Here is a 20612-nt window from a genome sequence, read left to right as displayed (position 1 = left end):
CACCTCATCTGAGCATTATCCTATATGTGCATGTGATTTAAATTATTGATTGGGCATAACTCTTTACACTTACTTATTCCGCTGTGCATTTTAATTTGATTACTTCTCTATTTACTTGTTACTTAGAGTTGAAATTACTAAAGAGTTATTTATTGTGAAAAAGTTTAAAAGTCTATTCACCTCCCCCCCCCCCCCCCCCCCCCTCTAGACTTTTACCACCCTATCGGGACCAACAATTGGTATCAGAGCAGTTCTCTATTTGAGTCAATCTTGACTGCTAGACAGATCTCGAAAAATCAAGATGATGAAAAGAGATATGGCTCTTGCCCAAAGTCTATTATTTTCCTTAGAAAAATTTGATGATTGGAAAATACGCATGCAGGTACATTTATCTACATTACATGATGAAATGTGGAAAGTCATCACCAGTGGTCCTATTGAAATTTTGCAAATCAACACTTCATCCGAACAAACAAGTGAGAGTCCGCAATACATTCCAAAACCGAAGGTGGAATGGTCTCGTGAAGATAGAACTAGAAATAACTTGGACAATATTGCCAAGGATATTTTGTTTAAATCTATCGATGACACGATATTACCAAAAGTTCGAAAATGCCAATCCTCAAAAGAAGTTTGGGAAACGCTCATTCAAATTGGTGAAGGAGACGAGCAAGAAAAGGATAATAAGTTCACCATAGCATTAAAGAAATACGAGGATTTCAAAATGCTAAACGGCGAGAATATTACCGACATGGAAACAAGATTTGCTAAAATCTTAGGAGAGATTAATGATCTTGGAAAAGATATTAATCAAAAGGAAATTTCACTCAAAATTCTACGTGGTCTACCATCTACATGGGACATGAAGGTCACGGCCATGAGAGATCATAGAGATCTAAAACTCTATCAACCGATAAGCTTTTTAGTGATCTAAAAGCTTATGAGTTTGAGATGAAATCAAGGATCGAGGGAGATCATGAAGAAAAGAACAATGCACTCATAACCGAGCAACCATCAACTTCAAGGTCAGTACAAAATGTTGAATTATTGCCTAATGATCAATTTGCTCTCTTTGTCAAGAAATTTAGGAAATTCATGAAGAGAAGCAACTACAAGAAAAATTCACAAGGAAAATCGTGGAATGCAACAAAGAATTTAAAGAAAGAAATGGCTGAGGAAGATTCAAATTTGTGTTACAATTGTAGAAAGCCTAGACATTTTGCAGCAAGTTGTCCACACCCCAAGGTAAGTAAAAGTCAAAACACAAATATTTCTAACTCTCAACAGGAAGAATTCAAGACCAAAGATAAAAGATTTACAAAGGAGAGAAGAAAAGCACTTATTAGTGACCCACTTGAGACAAGTGAGTCAAAGGAATCTTCAAGTGATGAAAGTGACACCTCAAAAGATAACAATGCAATGTTTTGCATGAGTATCTTCAACGACTCATCCTACGAGGACATGTGTCTTATGGCAAATGAAAATGAAGAAAATGAGGAAATTTGGTACTTCGATAGTGGATGTTCTAGACACATGACTGGAAATAAATCTAGTCTTGTGGACTTTAAAAATATCGAAGGACCAAAAGTCGTATTCGGAGGAAATGAACGATACGGCATAACCAAAGGAATTGGTACAATATTTCGCAATGGTTTAAAAATTGAAGATGTATCCTTTGTTGAAGGTCTAAAATTCAATTTGTTAAGTACAAGTCAATTTTGTGACAAAGGATATCTAGTAGAATTCTTCAAAGACAAATGTCAAGTGAAGAATAATTCCTCGGGAGAAGTTGTGCTAAAAGGAAAAAGGAAGAAAAATATGTATGTGGTTGATTGGAACACGACAAAAGAATCGGTATGTCTACTAGCAAACAACGCACATGCAACAAGTTGGGAATGACACAGAAAGTTGAATCATCTAAACTTCAAGACCATCAACAAGCTAGCAAGAAACAAACTCGTTGAAGGTCTACCCGATATTGTTTACAAGAAAGATCAAATATGTGATGCTTGCCAAAGAGGAAAGAAAATCAAGTCATCATTCAAATCCAAAGCTCAAGAATCTACAACAAGACCGCTAAGTCTACTACACATGGATCTATTTGGTCCAGTAGACCCTGTAAGTCTAAGTGGTAAGAAATATACACTAGTTGTTGTTGATGATTTTTCCAGGTACACATGGACGGTATTTCTCAAAAAGAAAAATGAAGTGGAGCAAAAGTTGCCAGAATTACTTAAGTTACTACAAAACGAGAAAGACTTGAAAATTGCAAAAATCCGAACTGATCGTGGAACTGAGTTCGTGAATCAAGTGATCCAAGCTTACTGCAATTCTCAAGGAATTCTACATCAGTTATCTGCCGCACGAACACCACAACAAAATGGTGTAGCCGAAAGAAGAAAAGGTTGGGCCTGGGAGGCATGTGTTGCCATGTGTGTACTATGAAATTGGTGGAATTGTTGGCGGATGGGGACGACGGTCCTCAGTGGGAAAAGGTTGGACTTGGTGTACAAGGGTCCTGGAGGTAATGGTTGGAACTAGACATAAGGTTGGGGGTAACCATAAGGTTGGAACCGGGTATAAGGAAGGTATCTACATTCGTGATGGGTGATGTCACGAAGGCTTGTGTAGCCGTTGTTGCGTATTTCTTTATTTGTGACATGTGTTGTCACAAAGGCATGTGTTGCCAATGGTTGTGTCCTTATTCTCTTGTGTTATGCATGTCGGGTGATAATCTACTGTGTGATGGTAGATTACGCCTTGAGCGGTTCTTGAGTGTCGTTGTACTTCTTGACGTATTGGGATGTGTTCCCTTATCTTTATTGTGAGTGCAAGAGTCTTGTGTTGATCTCTATTTCGGTTTTAAAGTGATATATACTATATCTCATTTCAAAATGATTATATATATATATATATATATATATATATATATATATATATATATATATATATATATGATACTTAACAAGTATTGGTGGGTTACCAGCATTATTCGTTGACCGGGCGTCGTCCCATTTCTATTTGTTGCTTTACAGGTTGGGTAGCTTTGGAGAGCGCGCTAGTGGCCTGTAGATAGATAAATCTCTTCCTTTAATAGTTGTTAAGGCCTGTGACCCTAAGTAGTTGATTTGTTAGACTATTGTAGTTGTAGTATCTGCCTGTGCAACTATGTTTGATATAGGTGTGGCATAGCATCTTCCGGTTTGTTTAGTTAGCTTCCGCCTTGTTTAATCTTAATGAGTAGACTTTATCCCTTTTCTAAGCTTTATTTGGTTTTAAAAGTTGTTGAAAATCGGGGGTGTTACACAGTGTGACTCTAAGAAACCTCCACAGAAAAAATATTCTTTTTACAAAAGAGTGTATACGTATATCTATCTATACTTATGCTAAAGCATCATGTTCATCTTATTGCATGATTAAATGATTTGCACGTGTTGCATAGAAGTGAGATAAGAAGCATGACATTATATTGCTTTCCATTCATATATGATAGCATGATTTTGGTTATTGAGATATATGTTAGCATGAGATTGCTTATTGAGTTATATGATAGCATGAGATTGCTTATTGAGTTATATGATAGCATGAGATTTCTTATTGAGTTGTATGATAGCATGAGATTGTTTATTGTGTTATATGTTAGCATGAGATTGCTTATTGAGTATATGTTGGCATAAGATTTGCTTATTGAGATATATGTTAGCATGAGATTGCTTGTTAAAGTATAAGTATATTATTAACCACCAGTTGAGTATGATCAGTATATATTGCCATGATAAGTCAAGAATGTGAAAGTATGAGATTGTTGATAAGCTAGGTAATTGAGAAAGCATACCTATTTGATAATTAGGTTGCAAGCGTATAGAAACCCTGTTGAGCATGTTTAATTGTTGCTTAAGTGATTGAGAATACTTGATCTAAGTATGTGAACAAAATGTTTTCCAAAAGTATATACTGTAGTATTGAGACTTGTAGTTGACTTTCCCTTTTGTTTTGATGGTGCTGGACACCGGGGACTTATCCCCTAGTTTGTTTTAACGTTAGTAAGACTTGAATGGTTTAGCTTGTTTAACCTTTGCTTGTGCAATCACCGTGAAGGGTGATTGTGGCGGTGACACCTCTCATAAGTTTGTTTAGTAAGTTTATTCAACTGGCTTAGTTTATTTTTCAAGGTTAAGTTGTTAATAAAGTTTAAGAAAAGTGGGGTGTTATAGGTTCTTCCATAGAAGTCATGGTTTCTACATAAGTTCGAGGCTCGTTCTCTATCAAACAAGATAGAAAATCGGGTTCATTTTCTAATAACAAGTTAGAGTACCCGAATCATGCTCTAACAAGAAAGTTAGAAAATCAGGACCAAATGATTTTTCAAATCTTTCCCGCTTACTGCGTCTCGGCTCGAGCTCGGGTTCTTTCTCAGATTCCCTACTATCATTATCCACAGTTTCGTCAAATGTTCATTTTGACGTACTTGGTCCCTCATATGACCTACAAGGAAATACATTTTCAAAGAAATATGCATTCCTTGATTCAATTATCGTGTTCTCATGTACGTCCGGATTATGGGACTCGTGTACTAAGAACTAATACGCACTACTATTATGTGTAAAGCCAATAAAGATACAGTCCACCATCTTAGGACCTATCTTTACTTTCTTAGGTGTTGGCACCAAAAGTTTGGCAAGACACCCCCACACTTTCAGGTATTGGTAGGAAGGTTTCCTACCGTTCCACAGCTCATAAGGAGTCTTATCGAGCTTCTTGTGGGGTACCTTATTTAAAAGGTAATTACTTTTCAAAATCGCCTCACCCCACATACCTTGAGGTAGGCCCGAATTTATAAGCATGGCATTCATCATATCTTTCAATGTACGATTCTTTCGTTCGGCAATACCGTTCGATTGAGGTGCGTAAGGTGTCGTACGCTCGTGTATGATACCTACACTTGCACAGAAGTCATCAATTGGTTTTTCGTACTCACCACCTCGATCGCTTCTAACCTTCTTAATTCTCTGATTAAGTTGGTTTTCCACTTCATTCTTATAAAGAACGAATTTATCAACGGCTTCATCTTTGCTCTTAAGCAAATACACATAGCAGTATTGTGTGCTATCGTCGATAAACGTGATAAAATACTTATTACCACCTCTCGTTTGTATCGATCTAAAATCACACAAATCACTATGGATTAATTCTAGTGGTTCAGTTTCCCTTTCAATCGATTTGAAAGGTACTTTCATTAGTTTTGCCTCAACAAAAATTTCATACTTGTTATTTGTGTAAATTTGAAAGTTAAGAATATGGTGCATGCTAATTAATCTACGTATAGAATTAAAATTAACATTACCTAGTTTACCATGCCACAAATTGGAAGACTCAAGCAAGTAAACAGAATTAACTTTGCTTTTATTGATAACAAGAATTACACTGAGCTTAAAAAGCCCATCAGTTACATATCATTTACCAACAAACATCCCAACTTAGACAAAACTACTTTGTCTGACTCGAACACCATGCGAAACCCATGCTTGTTCAGCAGCGAGGCAGACACAAGATTCTTCCTCAGCTCTGGAACATACAGCACGTTGTTCAACGTCAGTTCATTCCCAGAAGTCATCTTCAAAACCATCTTGCCCATGTCTTCCACAGCAGACTAAGCAAAGTTTCCCATCCACACCTTTTCACCCTCAATGGTCTCAAAGGTGTTGAACATCTCTCGGTTGCAACACAAATACCTGGTTGCACCGATATCGATGAACCACTCACGTGGATTAGAGCCCACGAGGTTCACCTTGGTCACCATAGCCGAAAGGCTAATCTCGACCTCCTTCTGACTGCTTTCTCCAACAATGTTAGCTTCAGAACTCTTGTTCTTCTTCCTTGGATCCTTACCTTCAGATGCCTTGTGGCCAGGCTTGCCACAATTGTAGCATGTACCAGGAAACTTGTTCTTGGTAATGCCTCCTTTCGGACCTAGCTTTCGCTTGTCCTTCTTATTCCTCTTGGAGCTTTTACCATGCTCCACAACGTTGGCCTTAGCGCCATCAATGACAATAACTCTCCTATCATTCGTCATGTTCCATTCCTCAATTCTGAGTCGCTGGATCATGTCCTCCAGGTTCATCTCCTTTTGCTTATGCTTAAGGTAGTTCTTGAAGTCCTTCCAACCTGGAGGCAACAAGTGGATCACGGGTCCAACTTGGAAGGCTTTACTCAGTACCATACCCTCGTCACGGATCTCGTCGAAGATTAATTGCAAATCTTCTACCTGACTTAGCACGGTCTTGGAATCAACCATTTTGAAGTCGAGGAATTGGCCAACCACAAATTTCTTTGCGCTGGCATCCTCACTTCTATACTTGTGATCCAAGTCTTCCCACAACGCTTTTGATGTGCTTATCTTTCGTTTAGGATGTAGTTTCGGCAAAGGAAGTCCGAATACTTCCAATAGCCAACCGCCATCATGGATTGAGCATCTTGTTCCTTCAACTCAGGAACCTTCTCGGTCAAGAACCTTGCAAAGCTGAGAGTTTGTAGGTAGAACAACATCTTTTGTTGCCACCTCTTGAAGTTCGATCCGACACCGGTGAACTTCTACGGCTTTTTAGCCGTTCCGCTCGGTACCAAAGGTACCCGAGTCATGGGAATGTATCCCTCGGTGCTCCCACCATCTTGTGAACCTACGTTCACTAGTGGTGCCTAGGAATTCGCAACATTGTTTCCGTTCTCACCATTGTTGTCCGCAACAACATTTTCCTCCATTTCTTCAAGGAATTTAGGAGACAAAAACCAATGGGGAAACGAGGTATAAGGTTTTAAGATCGTTGGATATCTCGTTGATAAAATCCAATAATAATCCTACAAAATAAGGATTATTATTTTACAGAAAATTGGGAAGGAAAGGGTGAAGGAATATGGTTCGGATTGGTGTAGGTGGTTAGCACAAGTCGAGTGAATCACTCTTTCCTTAAAACCTTATTTGCTACCTCCCACAAGTGCTAGGAACATTGTAGCCTAGGTTTCCCAGGATAAAATGTGCTACGATTCAATGTTTGAGCACCCAAACAAGGAATCCGGCGAACTAGAGCAATGGGATGAACACAATTAGGCTAAGAAAGGAGTAAAAGCAGAGAGTTTTGAGGCTGAAAATGATATGGTTTTCTTGTGTAAAAAATCTGCTGCCCAACTCTTTCTTATATAGGGTTGAAGGAGTAAATAGCTCCATTATGGCATTCAAAAATGACATAAAGCAACTTTTTGTAAATTATTTCTGTAACTTGAGGCTTGAATCAAGCCTTTTCGAACTAAGACTGATGGCATGGACAACTTCATTGGTAATTGCTTTCTTGATTGGTTAGAAATTCTACTTTGCTATGAAGACTGATACAGAGCTATGTACTATTATTGCAATATGCAGAAAATTATGGGAGGCCCGTAATGAAAAGATCTGGAATCAAACTATTCTATCTGCCTCTACTATCTGCCAAAGTGCCTCAATCTTTTTATAGGAATGGAGAGCTGCTACTTTCACCTCCATTGAAATTCATCGAGCAGTTTGGCTTCTGTACCATGGATAAAACCGCCATTAGGGTTTCTCAAGATGAAAGTTGACGCGACTACGAATCAGACTAATAGAAATGTTCGCCTAGGCTTTGTGCTACGTGACTCCCTGGGTACCTTTGTTGCAGCCAGGATCCTCCCTGTCTTCTGCCTCTATAAGCCCAACGAAGCTTAAGCCATTAGTGTTCGAGAAGCGCTAAAGTGGATGAAGACGCTTCAGTATGATAACATCCAAGTGGAAACAGACTGCCTGCAAGTTGCCAAGAATATTCATCATCATGGCTTAATCTCTTCATTCGATCTCATTCTTCATGATATTAGGGAAATAGCTAATACTTTTACTAATGTTAGCTTTTTGTTTGCTAAACGGTCCGCGAATAAGGTAGCCCACCTACTTGCTAGAGAAGCCTTATCCAAGTCTGACTGTTCGAAGAGTTTTCATGTCCCTTTTTCCCTTTATTTCTGATGTACTAATTTCGGATCTTAATTAATACAGTCCTTCATTTTTCTTCTAAAAAAAATGTCTAGCTTTATTATAATAGAGGATTATTAATAGTAAAACAAAAAATAGTAATTAAAAATAATTAATAATAACAAAAAATTGTAAAATTAATTTAAAAGTTAAATAAATAACACAATTTATTTATGTCTTTATAAGGTCAGCTAAGATTAGATAATTAATTGATCAAACATTCCTCATATAATCAATTAATACTATACAAATAGCTAATATGATAAGCTAAATGAGTCAATTAATACTATCTCTTATCTTTGGTGACAATTCCAAATTTAGACTATTGTTTTTGTCATTTAACATCCTAGATTATTATTTTTTGGACATTTTTAGTCCATATCATGACATTTCTTATTTTTAGTAAGGGCATTTTTATCTTTGCTTATTTTTCTTTTGTTATTTTTCTAGTTTCAACCTGTTTAATTGATTTAGAACTTTATGTAACCTTTGATTTTTAGTTATCATATTTTTCAAATGGTTTTTAGTAAAGTCCTGAACCAATTAAACCGACTGAAATCGAAAAAATAACAAAAAAAAAATATGAAGAGACAAAAATGTTCTTTCTAAAAATAGGAAAAGTCATGAGAAGGACTAAAAGTGTCCAATAAATAATAGTCTAAAATGTTAAATGACAAAAATGATAATCTGAAACTAAATTTAGAATTGTCACAAAAACAAAGAACCTCTTCGTGGAATTAACTCTGCTAGATCATCTATCTTACTGAACTATAACTAATTTTAAATTTGAAAACTTTATTTTCTCACTATATTTAATATTCATTTTAGTTAAAATATTTTTTTTCTCTTTGTTTTTAATGAGATGTTTCAAATTGATTGGTGGAATACTCAATGAAGTCCAGGGCATACAATCCAATCACACTATCACAGGAGAAAAATTAAAAAAAAGAGTTAATTATCAAAATGGTCCATTGATTATAGTGAAATTACTAATTTAATCATTGATTATTTTTTTGACCAATTAAATTCTCAATTTTAAAAATTTTAATCAATTTAGTCCTCAAATTGATAATTTTACTATAGTTAAGGGACCATTTCAATAATTAACTTTAACGGTGACAATTCGGTTCGATTTTCTCAAACCGAATCATACCAAACTTTGAAGTAATTAACCGTACCAAACAATTTGGTTAAAACCGAAAGGAAATATCGTTTGATTTTATTTAAAATATAATAATAATAATAATAATAATAATAATAATAATAATAATAATAATAATAATAATAATAATAATAATAATAATAGTAGTAATAAAGAAGTAAATTCAAATCTCTTGATGTCTCCTTTACCATTCAACCGAACCGTACTTCCTTTATTTTTATTATTATTATTATATTTAAAATAAAATCAAACGGTATTTCCAATCAGTTTTTAACCGAATCGTTCGGTACGATTAACTACTTTAATGGTCGGTACGGTTTAATTCAAAAAAATCAAACTGAATTATTCACACCTAAAGTTAATTATTGAAATGGTCTCTTGACTATAGAAAGTTTATCAATTTGGTCCTAAGTTAACAAAAGTTAACCGACAAAACTAACGGAGGACCAAATTGATTAAGATTTTTAAAATTGAGGACTTAATTGGTCAAAAAAAATTATCAAGAACTAAATTAATAATTTTAGTATAGTCAAAGGACCATTTTGGTAATTAAATCAAAAAAAAAAAAAAAAAAATGGCGTAGATCTCTACGCGCAAGGTTATTGATTTCCTAGGTTAGTCGGAGTAGTCGTTAACGTCCACTTGTTAGTTACAGGATCTACAAGTATTCATCAATGGCGGAGTGGAGTGTGGTTTTACCTATCCTTCTTACCGTCATCCCTTTCTCTCTCCTCCTCCTCTTCCTATTTCTCATTGTCCGTCCACGCCCCGTCAGAATCCCAATCAAAAACCGCCATGTGTTCATCACCGGCGGCTCCAGTGGCATCGGCTTGGCTCTGGCTCACCGAGCCGCTTCGGAAGGCGCCAGGCAGGTATCCATCCTCGCTCGGAAAACCAGCAAGCTCGAGGACGCCAAGCGGGAGATCCGGCTCGCCACCGGCTGCGAAGTCGCAGCTTTCAGCGCCGACGTGAGGGACTACGAAGCCGTGAAGAAGGCCGTGGAGGAAGCCGGACCGATTGATGTTCTGATCTGCAACCATGGAGTGTTCATTCCCCAGGAATTGGATACGCAGGAGCTGGAGGAGGTTAAGTTGATGATTGATGTGAACTTGATCGGAACTTTCCATTTGATCAAAGCGGCGTTGCCGGGGATGAAGAACCGAGCAGAGAGGGGACCCGGTTCAATTGCTATAATGTCTTCTCAAGCGGGTCAGGTATAGGCATCTACCTCTAGCTCCGATTAGGCTTTTTACTGACTATGAAAGTGTGGTTTAGACAATTTCTTTGGGTTCAGTCTTGAGTCAAAGCTGTTTTCTGAACTCCAACTATAGCATATGAACTTAACTGATATGATGAGTATAAAATAACATGAATTTTGGTCTGCAACTGATTTGTATTAGGGGATTTTGGTAACAAAACTGACTAGGTCTCACAATTCCAGCTTCCATAATTTCCAATAATCTAGCAAGAGAATATGAGACAATAGTAGGAACCTTGTATGAGCGGAAGCGATAGCCGTGTTGATCTCCAACCATAGTGGGTGTTCCTATTGTGTTGCCTCTTAACGGTAGACCCGTTAGCCATGTTTTGCCTCAGACTAGACTCAGAACCCTAGATGGTGTATTGGTGTCTACTGAGAAGTCTGAGTACAGTAACTGAATGTGTTATCTAATTCATAAACCTGTACCCCATTAATCCAGTTTTATATTAGGCACAGAGTCTGGTTGACTAACAACTTTACTCTTTCATTCTGATTCACTCTTGATTCTTATCATTTTTTGGTTTTCATGTTCTCTGTGATTTATTTTTAAGTGGGTAAAATTCTCTTCTGTGGATAGGTTGGGATTTATGGTTATACAGCTTATTCAGCTAGCAAGTTTGGTCTCAGGGGTATGGCAGAGGCACTGCAGCAGGAGATTATTGGTGATGATATTCATGTGTCCCTTATATTCCCCCCAGATACTGAAACTCCTGGTTTTGCTGAAGGTCCATTTCTACTTTATTTATGAGCTGCATGATTTATTCAGCACATTGTGTGTTCCTATATCATAAAGCACTGTAAAACACGTTGTGTGGAAATGTACGTGTGAATTTTTTACCTGTAGGAATGCTTTATTCACTTCTTGTGCATGCCATAGCGTTTATTCAACTTCCTGAGCTCTTATATTATCATCTTATCTAAATTGGTATCCTTAAGACAGACGATGCAGTCATTTTGATACTTGAAAGTTTTTTTTTTGTGTCAAAACCAACTTTTCTGTGATACTCTTTATCATCCTTCAGAGAACAAAAGGAGGCCAGAGCTTACCAGTATATTAGCGGCATCTTCTGGTTCGATGAAAGCTGAAGAAGTTGCCCAGAAATCTGTGGATGGGATCAAATCTGGAAGTTTTGTAGTCCCCTGTAACTTTGAGGGATTCTTACTGTCTATAGCAACCGCTGGTCTTTCTCCTCAAAGATCATTCCTAATGGCATTTGTGGAGGTGATTGGTGCAGGGTTGTTGCGCATTGCAGCTCTATGCTTCCAGTGGAATTGGTATCAGTGTATTGCAAACTTTAACAGGAAAAGATAGTAAGTACACTGTAAGTCCTCCTTATACACTAGCTATACAAATACAATTTTTGCCCGCATTAATGTCTTATTGCATTTTCCTGTAAGGGTTTCAAATCTTTTCACGATTGATTATATGGTTTGCCTATTATTTTCTTTTGTAGTTTTGCTGCTGCCCCTTGAGCGAACACTGCTTTATTGTGTTTTTATTAGGGGTTTACTTATTGGCACAATCATAATTAGCGTTACTTTTCATCCTTCTAAGTCGAGCAAAGTAAGCATGGAAATGGGAGCTTGTTGCCATTTGTTCTTGCTAACAGCTATAGAATTTGATGAACTAGGAAGCAATGGTGAGTTTAGTAGTATGCTGCAGGAGTGTATTTGACAATTTGTTCTGTTATCAGCTTTTTTGTTTTGTTTACCATTTAGCTTCTGTACGTTTCCTGGATTTAATTGAGTTTTTATTTCATAATTGGATTCCTATATGCCTTTTAGTATATATAACTTAATCATGAAATTTAATGGATAATATTTATAAATACTTAAGGGAATTTAAATGCATACCTATATTGCCATTTCTATGTTGTCTCTAATTGCTCGTGACAAAAAGTAAAATCATCCATTCCAAGCGCCCCACACCCTAACTGGACAATTTGTGAAAGAATAAATCATGATAATTCAACTAGCCAATAAAGACTAAACTTTTACTTACTGCATACAAAGAGCTCCTCTCATTTGTGCACACCCCGCATCAGATGAGAGGTAGCTCCCACCACACCGTTACTACAATCGTTATATCTTGCACCACGGCGCACATAGCACTGTGTGTCCCGCACCTCCCAAAACGATGTCATTTTGGTAAGTTATGTAGGTAGTTGACGTGATTATGTGTATTTTTTATACAATTATGTACATGTTTTTTTATACAATTATGTACATCCGAATCAAGATATTAAAAAACAATATGTATTTTATTATACAATTATGTACATTCATGTATATAACTATATAAATTCTAGTATAAAATTATGTACATTTTTGAACATGAGATTTTTTTATAAAAAAAATTAACCAACACAGGGCAGCGAAATTTCAAAAAAAAAAAAAAAAAAATTGAAACGACGTCGTTTTGCATCAAGGCACACAATGCAATGCGCGCCTGGTGCACGATATAAATTGCCCCGTTGCTAGTGAGGCTCAATCATTTTTCTATCATTTCTTGTTTTTATGCCAAAGTTACCGGTCGTCGTTAATACTCAAATTGGGAACGGAAATTACAACTTGATAAAATAAACAAAACGAACAAAAAAAACCCACGATGATTTTGCGACATTCAACTCAAACACGAGGGCAAATAATAATTTGAAGAAATTATAAGCGCACAACTTTAAAACTAAGATCTCACCACCCCTTATAAGGAAGGTAAGGGGTCTCTAGCTAGATACTACAAAATTTGTAACAAATTACACAACCATGTTCTTGCCATGGCCTTCTTCAGTAGTATACATTCCGCCCCGTTGGTCATCATGATAACTTCCTCGACATGTTCTTCAATCCAGATCCAACGCACTTAAGTATGACAGTCCCCGACGAGGGTTCTGGGTTGATGACGAATTTAACTCCCAAGAAATCTCTGATGTGCCTTAAAGTCTCTATTGCATAGGGTGAGAGCTTACCGACCTCAACTTTAGAGACATCTTGTGGACACAAGGCACACAGAAGAAACAATAGACCCTGTGAGGCAAAAAATACGGTTGGCTTATGTTCTTGACATGAGAGCACAAACATAAAACAAAAGGGGCTCATGTAAAACTTAAAACCGAAGTAATTTGGCAAATACTATTTAGTGGCAAGCATTCATCTCCGACCACCATGCATGGTGGTCGAGAAAGGCAATTGATTTGAAAGCTTGATCTTACACTATATATGGGGTTTTGTACTACTAAGCAATCCAATAGGGAGGAGAATATGTTAAGAACCAAGTTATATCTTTGCTCTTAAATCTAGCAATCTAGACTGACATTCTGAACAGAGGTATCATTGCTTAGCCAAACTCACAAAATACGATTTAAGTGGGATTAGGGATGACAATGGGTCGGGAGTGCATCGGGAAGGGCTACATCCACCACCTAACCTACATTATACTTTCTCCACCTACCCCTACCCCCACCCCCACCCCCACCCCCACCCCCACCCCTAACCTGCATCGGGTGAACTTTTTTAAAACCCAGCTGCAAACCCAACGGGTGCGGGTGCCCACTATGAGGACCCACCATTTATTATCTTATTACTCCGTATTATTTTTATTTAAAAGAATAGAAATATTCAAATATAATAACTAAATAATTAATTTGTTAAAATAAATTTATTAGTTTAGAACTAAAAATAGTAAAAAGCTAATAAAAACTTTCATAACTAACTACATACTTGTACAATTGTACTTATTTTACTATTTGATATATATATATATATACACACACACACACATGCGGTGGGTCGGGTGGAGTTCTAGGTGGGTTTTATACATAAGACCCGAATCCAACCCAACCCACTACGGGTTTAATTTTTTAGGACCCACCCCTCGATCCACCACCCAATATCACCCAAAAAAAAACCCGATCCATGGGAAGTGAATTTGACTGGATATCCGCGAGGCATATTGAAATTGCCATCCCTAAGTGGGATGTCAACAGAATATCAAACGAATAATACAAGAGATGTCATTAGAGCAATACCTGGTGTGTTGAATCTACGACACCTCCCTGTTCAATCTCCGCGAGAAGTGCGGAAGCAATTTGCTCACCAACATCTACAGGAGGGGTTAACTCGATGCTATCTTCATCCCCAATCTCAGCATCTTCTTCTTGTCTTGCATAAGAAACAGCAGTGTCAGCTGAGATGAAGCAGCCAGTAGTAGTTTCTGCAACAAGAGAAATCCCATAGCCAGGAGACCTGCAATTAAGATCAAATCTCTTGGATGAGATCAAAAAGGGTATTTCAAGCCAAAAATTGAGACCAGAGAAGGCATTAAGGGTATATTTGGTTCATGGGTTTAGAAACAAGGAATGAAAATAAAAGTCATACATACTGTTTGGTTGACAATTTCAAACAACACAGGTATAGGATTTGAATACCTCATTAATTAAAAAAACCCATTACCTAATTAAATGAAGGTATCATTCCCATTATTCAGTCTTATCCCCTCCTCACTTCTTGTGTGCTAACTCCTTGTGTTTAGTGCTTTGGATTTTTTGTGTTTTGGATGTCAGCAAATCAGGATCAATTGCCTTTATTTTTTGTTTTTTTTAACCCTTATTCCGATTATAGGGTTATCTATATCCAAACAACAATATTGGTAATGATTCCAATTCCAGCCTACTACCAAACATACAAATAATCAAATATACCTTTACCAAAACTCATTCCAATTATCAAGTATTTGATTCCAATTCCCATGTTCAAACCAAACGCCCCCTAAATCTTTCTAATTTTTAAAAGTTCAATATGTAGAGAAGATGAACATACTTTCCTGCTTGTACACCAGCTTTATGGTCGGTAAATATATGGACATCAGCAAGTAGTGGATTCAAGATGCCACGAGCTGCATGTATCATGGTATTCTCAAACTGCGCAGACACTCTGGTAGAAAAGGAAACACCTCTAATCCTCTTCACCAATCCCACGTCAGTCCAGCTAACTGCCTGAAAGCAATATTTAAGAGGTAAGATAAATAGTGAATTCGTGCATGTTGAACTCAAAATAGTGAAGTGTATATTGAGATAGAGAAAAATACAGTGAATAAATTGAGTACAGGGAAACCTACACTTATATACAAGCTAATAGGAAACCCCAACCACTTATTTCGAATTTCAAATGACTAGCTAGGAGAACTCCTCTAACAACCTTCTAACAGTGCACGAGAGTAAATTCACCCTTCACTGTTCTCAAAAACAGGAGAAAAGAAAATGCAGCAAACGAACAAGACAGACTCACTCTTAAACTATCCTGGACAATGGGGACTGACAAAATTACTTCTCCACCGCCATTGGGAGCAACTCCCCTGTTCTCAATTTTCAAATCCAGTCCTTCTGAGGGAACTCCAAACAGCTTCAAAATAGGCAAGGTGGTTGATCTAAAGGTATCAATAGACGGGTCTTTTGGGTCATTAGTAATCCCTGAAACAGCAAGATTTCATTCAAATATCAAATTATAAATGAAAAAGAAAACTCAAATATGATGCTCATTTAAAAAATGCAGATATTATAACCAAATTGGTACCTGACAATAAGTTATGCATTTATGGAAGCAAAAACAGAATAAAAAATTTCAAAATATGAGCCTATTAATTACTGCTTGCAGAATCACAGTTTCTGAATATATCTCGCTCTTTACAGTTAAGAACAATCACCTCAAAATCTTGTCAAAGCATTCTAGGAATTGCACCTAGAAGAAGTTAATGGAATCCATCCATTAACCAGAAAAAATTGCACCTAGAAGAAATGATTGGTTGACAAAATGCATAGAACTCAGGCTGTTATGATTTAAGAAACTTCTAAATCCTTGTTGACCAACAACCTCCTAACTAATCAAAGCTCAAAGTCTTACAAGACTGAGTACTACAAGTAGATATAAAAACTGAAGGAATTTATTACATCAGGACAAGCCAGAAAAATTCCGTGGACTACTAAATTCTGTAGGACACATAATTTAGAATTTAGAGCATGCCAAGCTTATCTAGAAGAAACATGTGAAACTACAGCAAAATTCTGATATTAATTTTAACATTATTCTTCACTGAGTGCCTAAAAGACTGCATCAGGAAATTTCTGTAACATCTTAAAACTGAGCAACTCAACATAAATTAAATCAGTCCAACTCAAGACATAGCTAGACAAACATTACTACTAGCCTAAAATGAGAGGACAAATAGAATTCCCTTTTTAATTGTTTCCCAATCGAGAAGGCATATTCACAATACTAAGCGATTGAAAACACTGAGGCAATAATGCATTATTAGTCCTTCAATAATATGAGTGGTGGTAAATTTTAGCTCAAAAATCACATCTTGTTAGCATGAATTGCACAAACTTTGCTGAAGCATAACGACAACTGAAGAAAGCTTAAACACGTGTAAGGCTGACTTCATGCATGTAGAAAGTTGGATAACCCGTGGTGAGATTAATGCGGGGTATTTAAAATCGGGTTGGGGTTGTAAAACTTCCCCCGACCCATCGACCACCTCTGTTCGGGATATTTTAGCTAAGTGGTCAGGTATCCCTCCCAACACCAGTTCAGACAGAATGCCGGCCTCCTGAATTACCTTGCGGAGGCTATTGCGGTCAGAGAAGCTTTTTCTTGGTTAAAAGGACGTGGGGACAACAATATCATCCTTGAACCTGATTGTTTGACCAAGTCTTACCCGGAAAGTATTGGGACCAAAAGGTAAAACTAACTGAACAGGTTTATACCGAATAGTGTAGGATTGGCATTGAGTAGCATCTTCTTTGATCAATGTTAATTCATGGCATGATCCCTAGCCTAGGAAAACTCCATAGCATCTAGACAAGAGTGGCTTAGTCCAAATGCCTACTTAGCTTAAGGCAAATATAAGCCAAAACCATAAGCCATAACTATCAAGGTTACTAAGTTTATTTCTTCACAGTGCAAAAAATATATAGAAAAGGCTAAAGTGGTATCATGTACAGAGTAATAGTTTCAACTTCTCAAATTTCTTCTATTTTTATTTTTACTTTTAAAGGTATATCATAATACCATCACAAGAGTGTGACTAATCAAAGACGAGCAGACAATTAACATAAAAACGAAGCAGAAAACAAAATCCCAGAAAAAAGATCAAAAGCAAACAATACCTTTCAGCCTAATACTAAGAGGCTTCTTCCCGAACAAGCCAAGCACGATGAGAGGCTCAATGAAATACCCAATAGCGCGATTGACGCCACAATCATGAGCTAAATGTTTCCCACCCATCACTATTCCCGGCCTGTACTTCAACTTCGTGCCTGCTCAACAAAAAAAAAAAGTGGATTTTCAGCAACAAACTAACATCCGCGAAAGGTATCCTAAACCCTAACCCGAAAAGAATTAATCTGACCGTGCATAATAAATTACCAGTTTCGTTTATTTCAACGACGCAGTCGTCGAAGAGTTTCTCGAGGAGGCGGAGGAAGGAGACTTCGTGGGGGCGTAGGCCGGGCCATGTGGCGTCGGCGCGTATGTCCTCGATGAGTATTGGAGTCGACGAGAGGGTGGAGAGCAGCAGCCTTAGCCTCAGGCTCTGGCTCCCCTTGAGCTTCATGTATGATATCTTCCCCATTGTACCGGCGGCCAAAACCCTGAGACTTGATTTCCCGGAAACGCCGAGGTTTATTCCGTTTATTTATGTTAAAATGGACTTGGAATGTTTAATGCCCTATAGAGCTTTTGGGCCCTTTGTGAAAAAACAGTATGACCCATTGACCTGTCCTTAGAGAGTTAGAGGATAGTTATGCCAGGGATCCGGTCCACATTGCAAGGTATATCTATGATAAAATACACAATTTATATAAGTTAATACTCAATATAATTTTTGATTATAGTTATTTTACTTAATTTAGTTTTAAATGACTTTTTGTGCTCAATTTAGTCCTCAACTTTGATGATAGTCCGTTTGTTAAAAATTCTGTTAGTTGGATGTTAGAAATAGGATCCTAATGATAATATATTACCCTTATTCAATTTGAGATGATTCCTTCTTCTTCCCATTATTAAGCTCCACGCAGAAATAGAGATCTTCATCCCCAAATAACTTTCAACCTTAAATAAATAAGTATTTGCCTACGCTTTTTTAATACGGAGTAACTTTTTTAGTTAAATTTGAGTACGAAGATTTGCATTTCTGCTTGGATCTTAATAATGGGAAAAAGAATAAATAATCCCAAATGGGATGAAGGATAAGAAATTATCATTAGGACCATATTTCTAACAGTTAACTAACAAAATTTTTAACAAATTGACTAAATTGTATAAAACCAAAATCGATGACTAAATTGAGTAAAATCACTATAGTCGAAATCTATATTGGGTATTAATTTCAATTTATATACTGAAAGTTCACAATTTACATACTATGAACATTGTGAACATTTAGTATATAAAATTGTAAACATTTAGTATATAAAAATTGTAAACATTCAGTATGTAAATTGTGAATATTCAGTATATAAATTGTGTATTTTCAGATACAAGTCTACCTTGTAAAGTGGGCCCAGATCCACATAATAATTTGTCACTAGTAGAAGGCCTAATATCTTGGACTAAGTTGACAATAGGAACGGTTCAGCCAATAACAAACAAGCCCAACCTGTTTGTGCTCAGTTGTTATACAATGGACCATAGTTCACATAGTGCAACATTTATACCTTGGACCCGGTCCACCTTGTAAGGTGTATTCAAGTCTAAAATACACAATTTATAAATTGAATGTTCACAATTTAAATTATGAACACTTAGTATGTAAATTGTGTATGTAAATTGTAAACTTCTAGCATTATTCCTAGAATTGCAGAAAGAAAGAAAGAAACAAACAAAGCATTATTCAACATAAACTTCTTCGTCTAACATTTTTTCTTCGTGTATAAAATTTTGGTCTGGTTGCATTTGCTTTTAGTCAAACATAGTCTTGAATATGAAGAAAAGGTAAAGGAGAAAATACAAACATGAAAAGACCAAAAAGTCCTTGGATTACACGGCTTGGAGATGGAAATCTTAACAGTGGACCAAAAGTAGAACACTTATAATAACAGTGGTCGCAATGTGGCAAGGCAAATAATAGTGGACTAAAATTGGAATGACCCTTATAATAGTAGGACCAAAAATGAAATTTACTCTTGTTGTTATTATTATTGTTATTATAGTTATTATATTGTTATAATTGTAATTTATTCCATAATATGTCATTTATTTTTCTCTTTGCGCACAAAAACATTTTACTACCACCTTATTATTATTATTATTATTATTATTATTATTATTATTACGGTATTGGTTTTACAGATTGCATTTTTAGTAGGAGCTCATTTATTTACAAGAATGGGATCACAAAAATCTAAAACCGGCCCTAGCTATGTAAAGATTCAATGGTCATCAGGTACGGGGTATGTAGTACTTGTGCGATTTTCATTTTCAACAAGTTGTCTCAACACTTGATGTTGAGTCATCCTTCACTTATTTGAATTGATAGATATGTTATGAAACATAAATCTGAACTTTCTTTATCTTTATGCATGTGAGTACGTACAACGACCTTTTGTTGAACCTTCAAGACATTCCCACAAGATATATGCAGGTCAACTTTTCCTTTTATTTGTGATGTTAAAAAGTCTGAATCAAATACTATCCAATTTGATTCCTTAAAATTAGAATTTAATACCTTCTGAATCAAATTTATAAAGTCTGAATCAAATACTATCCAAAGTTTTAAAATTTATAAAGTTTTTATTGAATACACCCTTAAGTGACTAGTATAATAAAATACACACGAATATATAACTAATAATATTAATTTTCAATACATTGATGATTACAACTCAATCATATCATAATTATTACTGTAGATGAATGTTCAACAAATATATTCCTTAGCTCCCGCCCCAACCTATGCCGGTTCATAAATGGGATTTGACTCAAATCATTTACAATTTAATTTTTATAATATTTAATTGACTATTAATGAATAAAATTCTATTAAATTAAATAAAAAATTTTAAATTTAAAAATAATAAGAATTTCTTACACAGAATAAGTTAAGAAAAATTTTTTTATGTACTTCAACCAATGAATAATAAATAGGACAATTAACTGAAAATTCTAAA

General features: G+C 36.2%; 2 protein-coding genes across 6 annotated transcripts; one reads left to right on the top strand and one right to left on the bottom strand.

Moving 5' to 3' along the window:
• Window positions 1-9749: 9749 nt before the first annotated feature.
• Window positions 9750-12163, top strand: LOC109171333 (3-dehydrosphinganine reductase TSC10A-like). 4 transcript variants are annotated; one of them, XM_019320414.1, is made up of 4 exons: window positions 9750-10405; window positions 11030-11177; window positions 11475-11763; window positions 11956-12163. In XM_019320414.1, coding segments are annotated over exons 1-4 (978 nt in total). In that variant the 5' UTR covers window positions 9750-9865; the 3' UTR covers window positions 11957-12163. The 4 variants fall into 4 exon arrangements, with proteins under 4 accessions (XP_019175959.1, XP_019175957.1, XP_019175960.1 ...); XM_019320412.1 differs by having other exon boundaries at window positions 11907-12163; XM_019320415.1 differs by having other exon boundaries at window positions 11475-11774; window positions 11907-12163.
• An 812-nt stretch (window positions 12164-12975) lies between these two features.
• On the bottom strand, window positions 12976-18134 carry LOC109171332 (probable RNA 3'-terminal phosphate cyclase-like protein). Of its 2 annotated transcripts, XR_002052578.1 has the most exons (7): window positions 17872-18134; window positions 17613-17762; window positions 15736-15917; window positions 15268-15443; window positions 14478-14694; window positions 13087-13476; window positions 12976-13022 (listed from the first exon to the last, which is right to left on the bottom strand). XR_002052578.1 is itself a non-coding variant. In XM_019320411.1 (6 exons), the coding sequence occupies exons 1-6, from the start codon at window positions 18074-18076 to the stop codon at window positions 13267-13269; spliced, it is 1140 nt and encodes a 379-aa protein (XP_019175956.1). In that variant the 5' UTR covers window positions 18077-18134; the 3' UTR covers window positions 13044-13266. The 2 variants fall into 2 exon arrangements, 1 of the variants encoding a protein (XP_019175956.1); XM_019320411.1 differs by lacking the exon at window positions 12976-13022 and having other exon boundaries at window positions 13044-13476.
• Window positions 18135-20612: the final 2478 nt, after the last annotated feature.

This window comes from Ipomoea nil, unplaced genomic scaffold (genome assembly GCF_001879475.1).
Source record: "Ipomoea nil cultivar Tokyo-kokei standard unplaced genomic scaffold, Asagao_1.1 scaffold3415, whole genome shotgun sequence".
In the NCBI taxonomy this organism is placed as follows: domain Eukaryota; kingdom Viridiplantae; phylum Streptophyta; class Magnoliopsida; order Solanales; family Convolvulaceae; genus Ipomoea; species Ipomoea nil.
This window is presented reverse-complemented; position numbering and strand designations above follow the sequence as displayed.

What these genes read in the sequence shown, in the direction of transcription:
- LOC109171333 (XM_019320412.1), top strand. Translation starts at nt 9,866, where the DNA reads ATGGCGGAGTGGAGTGTGGTTTTACCTATCCTTCTTACCGTCATCCCT. An exon ending in TGTCTTCTCAAGCGGGTCAG is followed by an intron (nt 10,406 to 11,029) that starts GTATAGGCATCT and finishes TTCTGTGGATAG; the next exon opens with GTTGGGATTTATGGTTATAC. An exon ending in AACTCCTGGTTTTGCTGAAG is followed by an intron (nt 11,178 to 11,474) that starts GTCCATTTCTAC and finishes ATCATCCTTCAG; the next exon opens with AGAACAAAAGGAGGCCAGAG.
- LOC109171332 (XM_019320411.1), bottom strand. Translation starts at nt 18,076, where the DNA reads ATGGGGAAGATATCATACATGAAGCTCAAGGGGAGCCAGAGCCTGAGG. An exon ending in TTGTCCAGGATAGTTTAAGA is followed by an intron (nt 15,444 to 15,735) that starts GTGAGTCTGTCT and finishes TATTGCTTTCAG; the next exon opens with GCAGTTAGCTGGACTGACGT. An exon ending in TCGTAGATTCAACACACCAG is followed by an intron (nt 13,477 to 14,477) that starts GTATTGCTCTAA and finishes TTTGCCTCACAG; the next exon opens with GGTCTATTGTTTCTTCTGTG.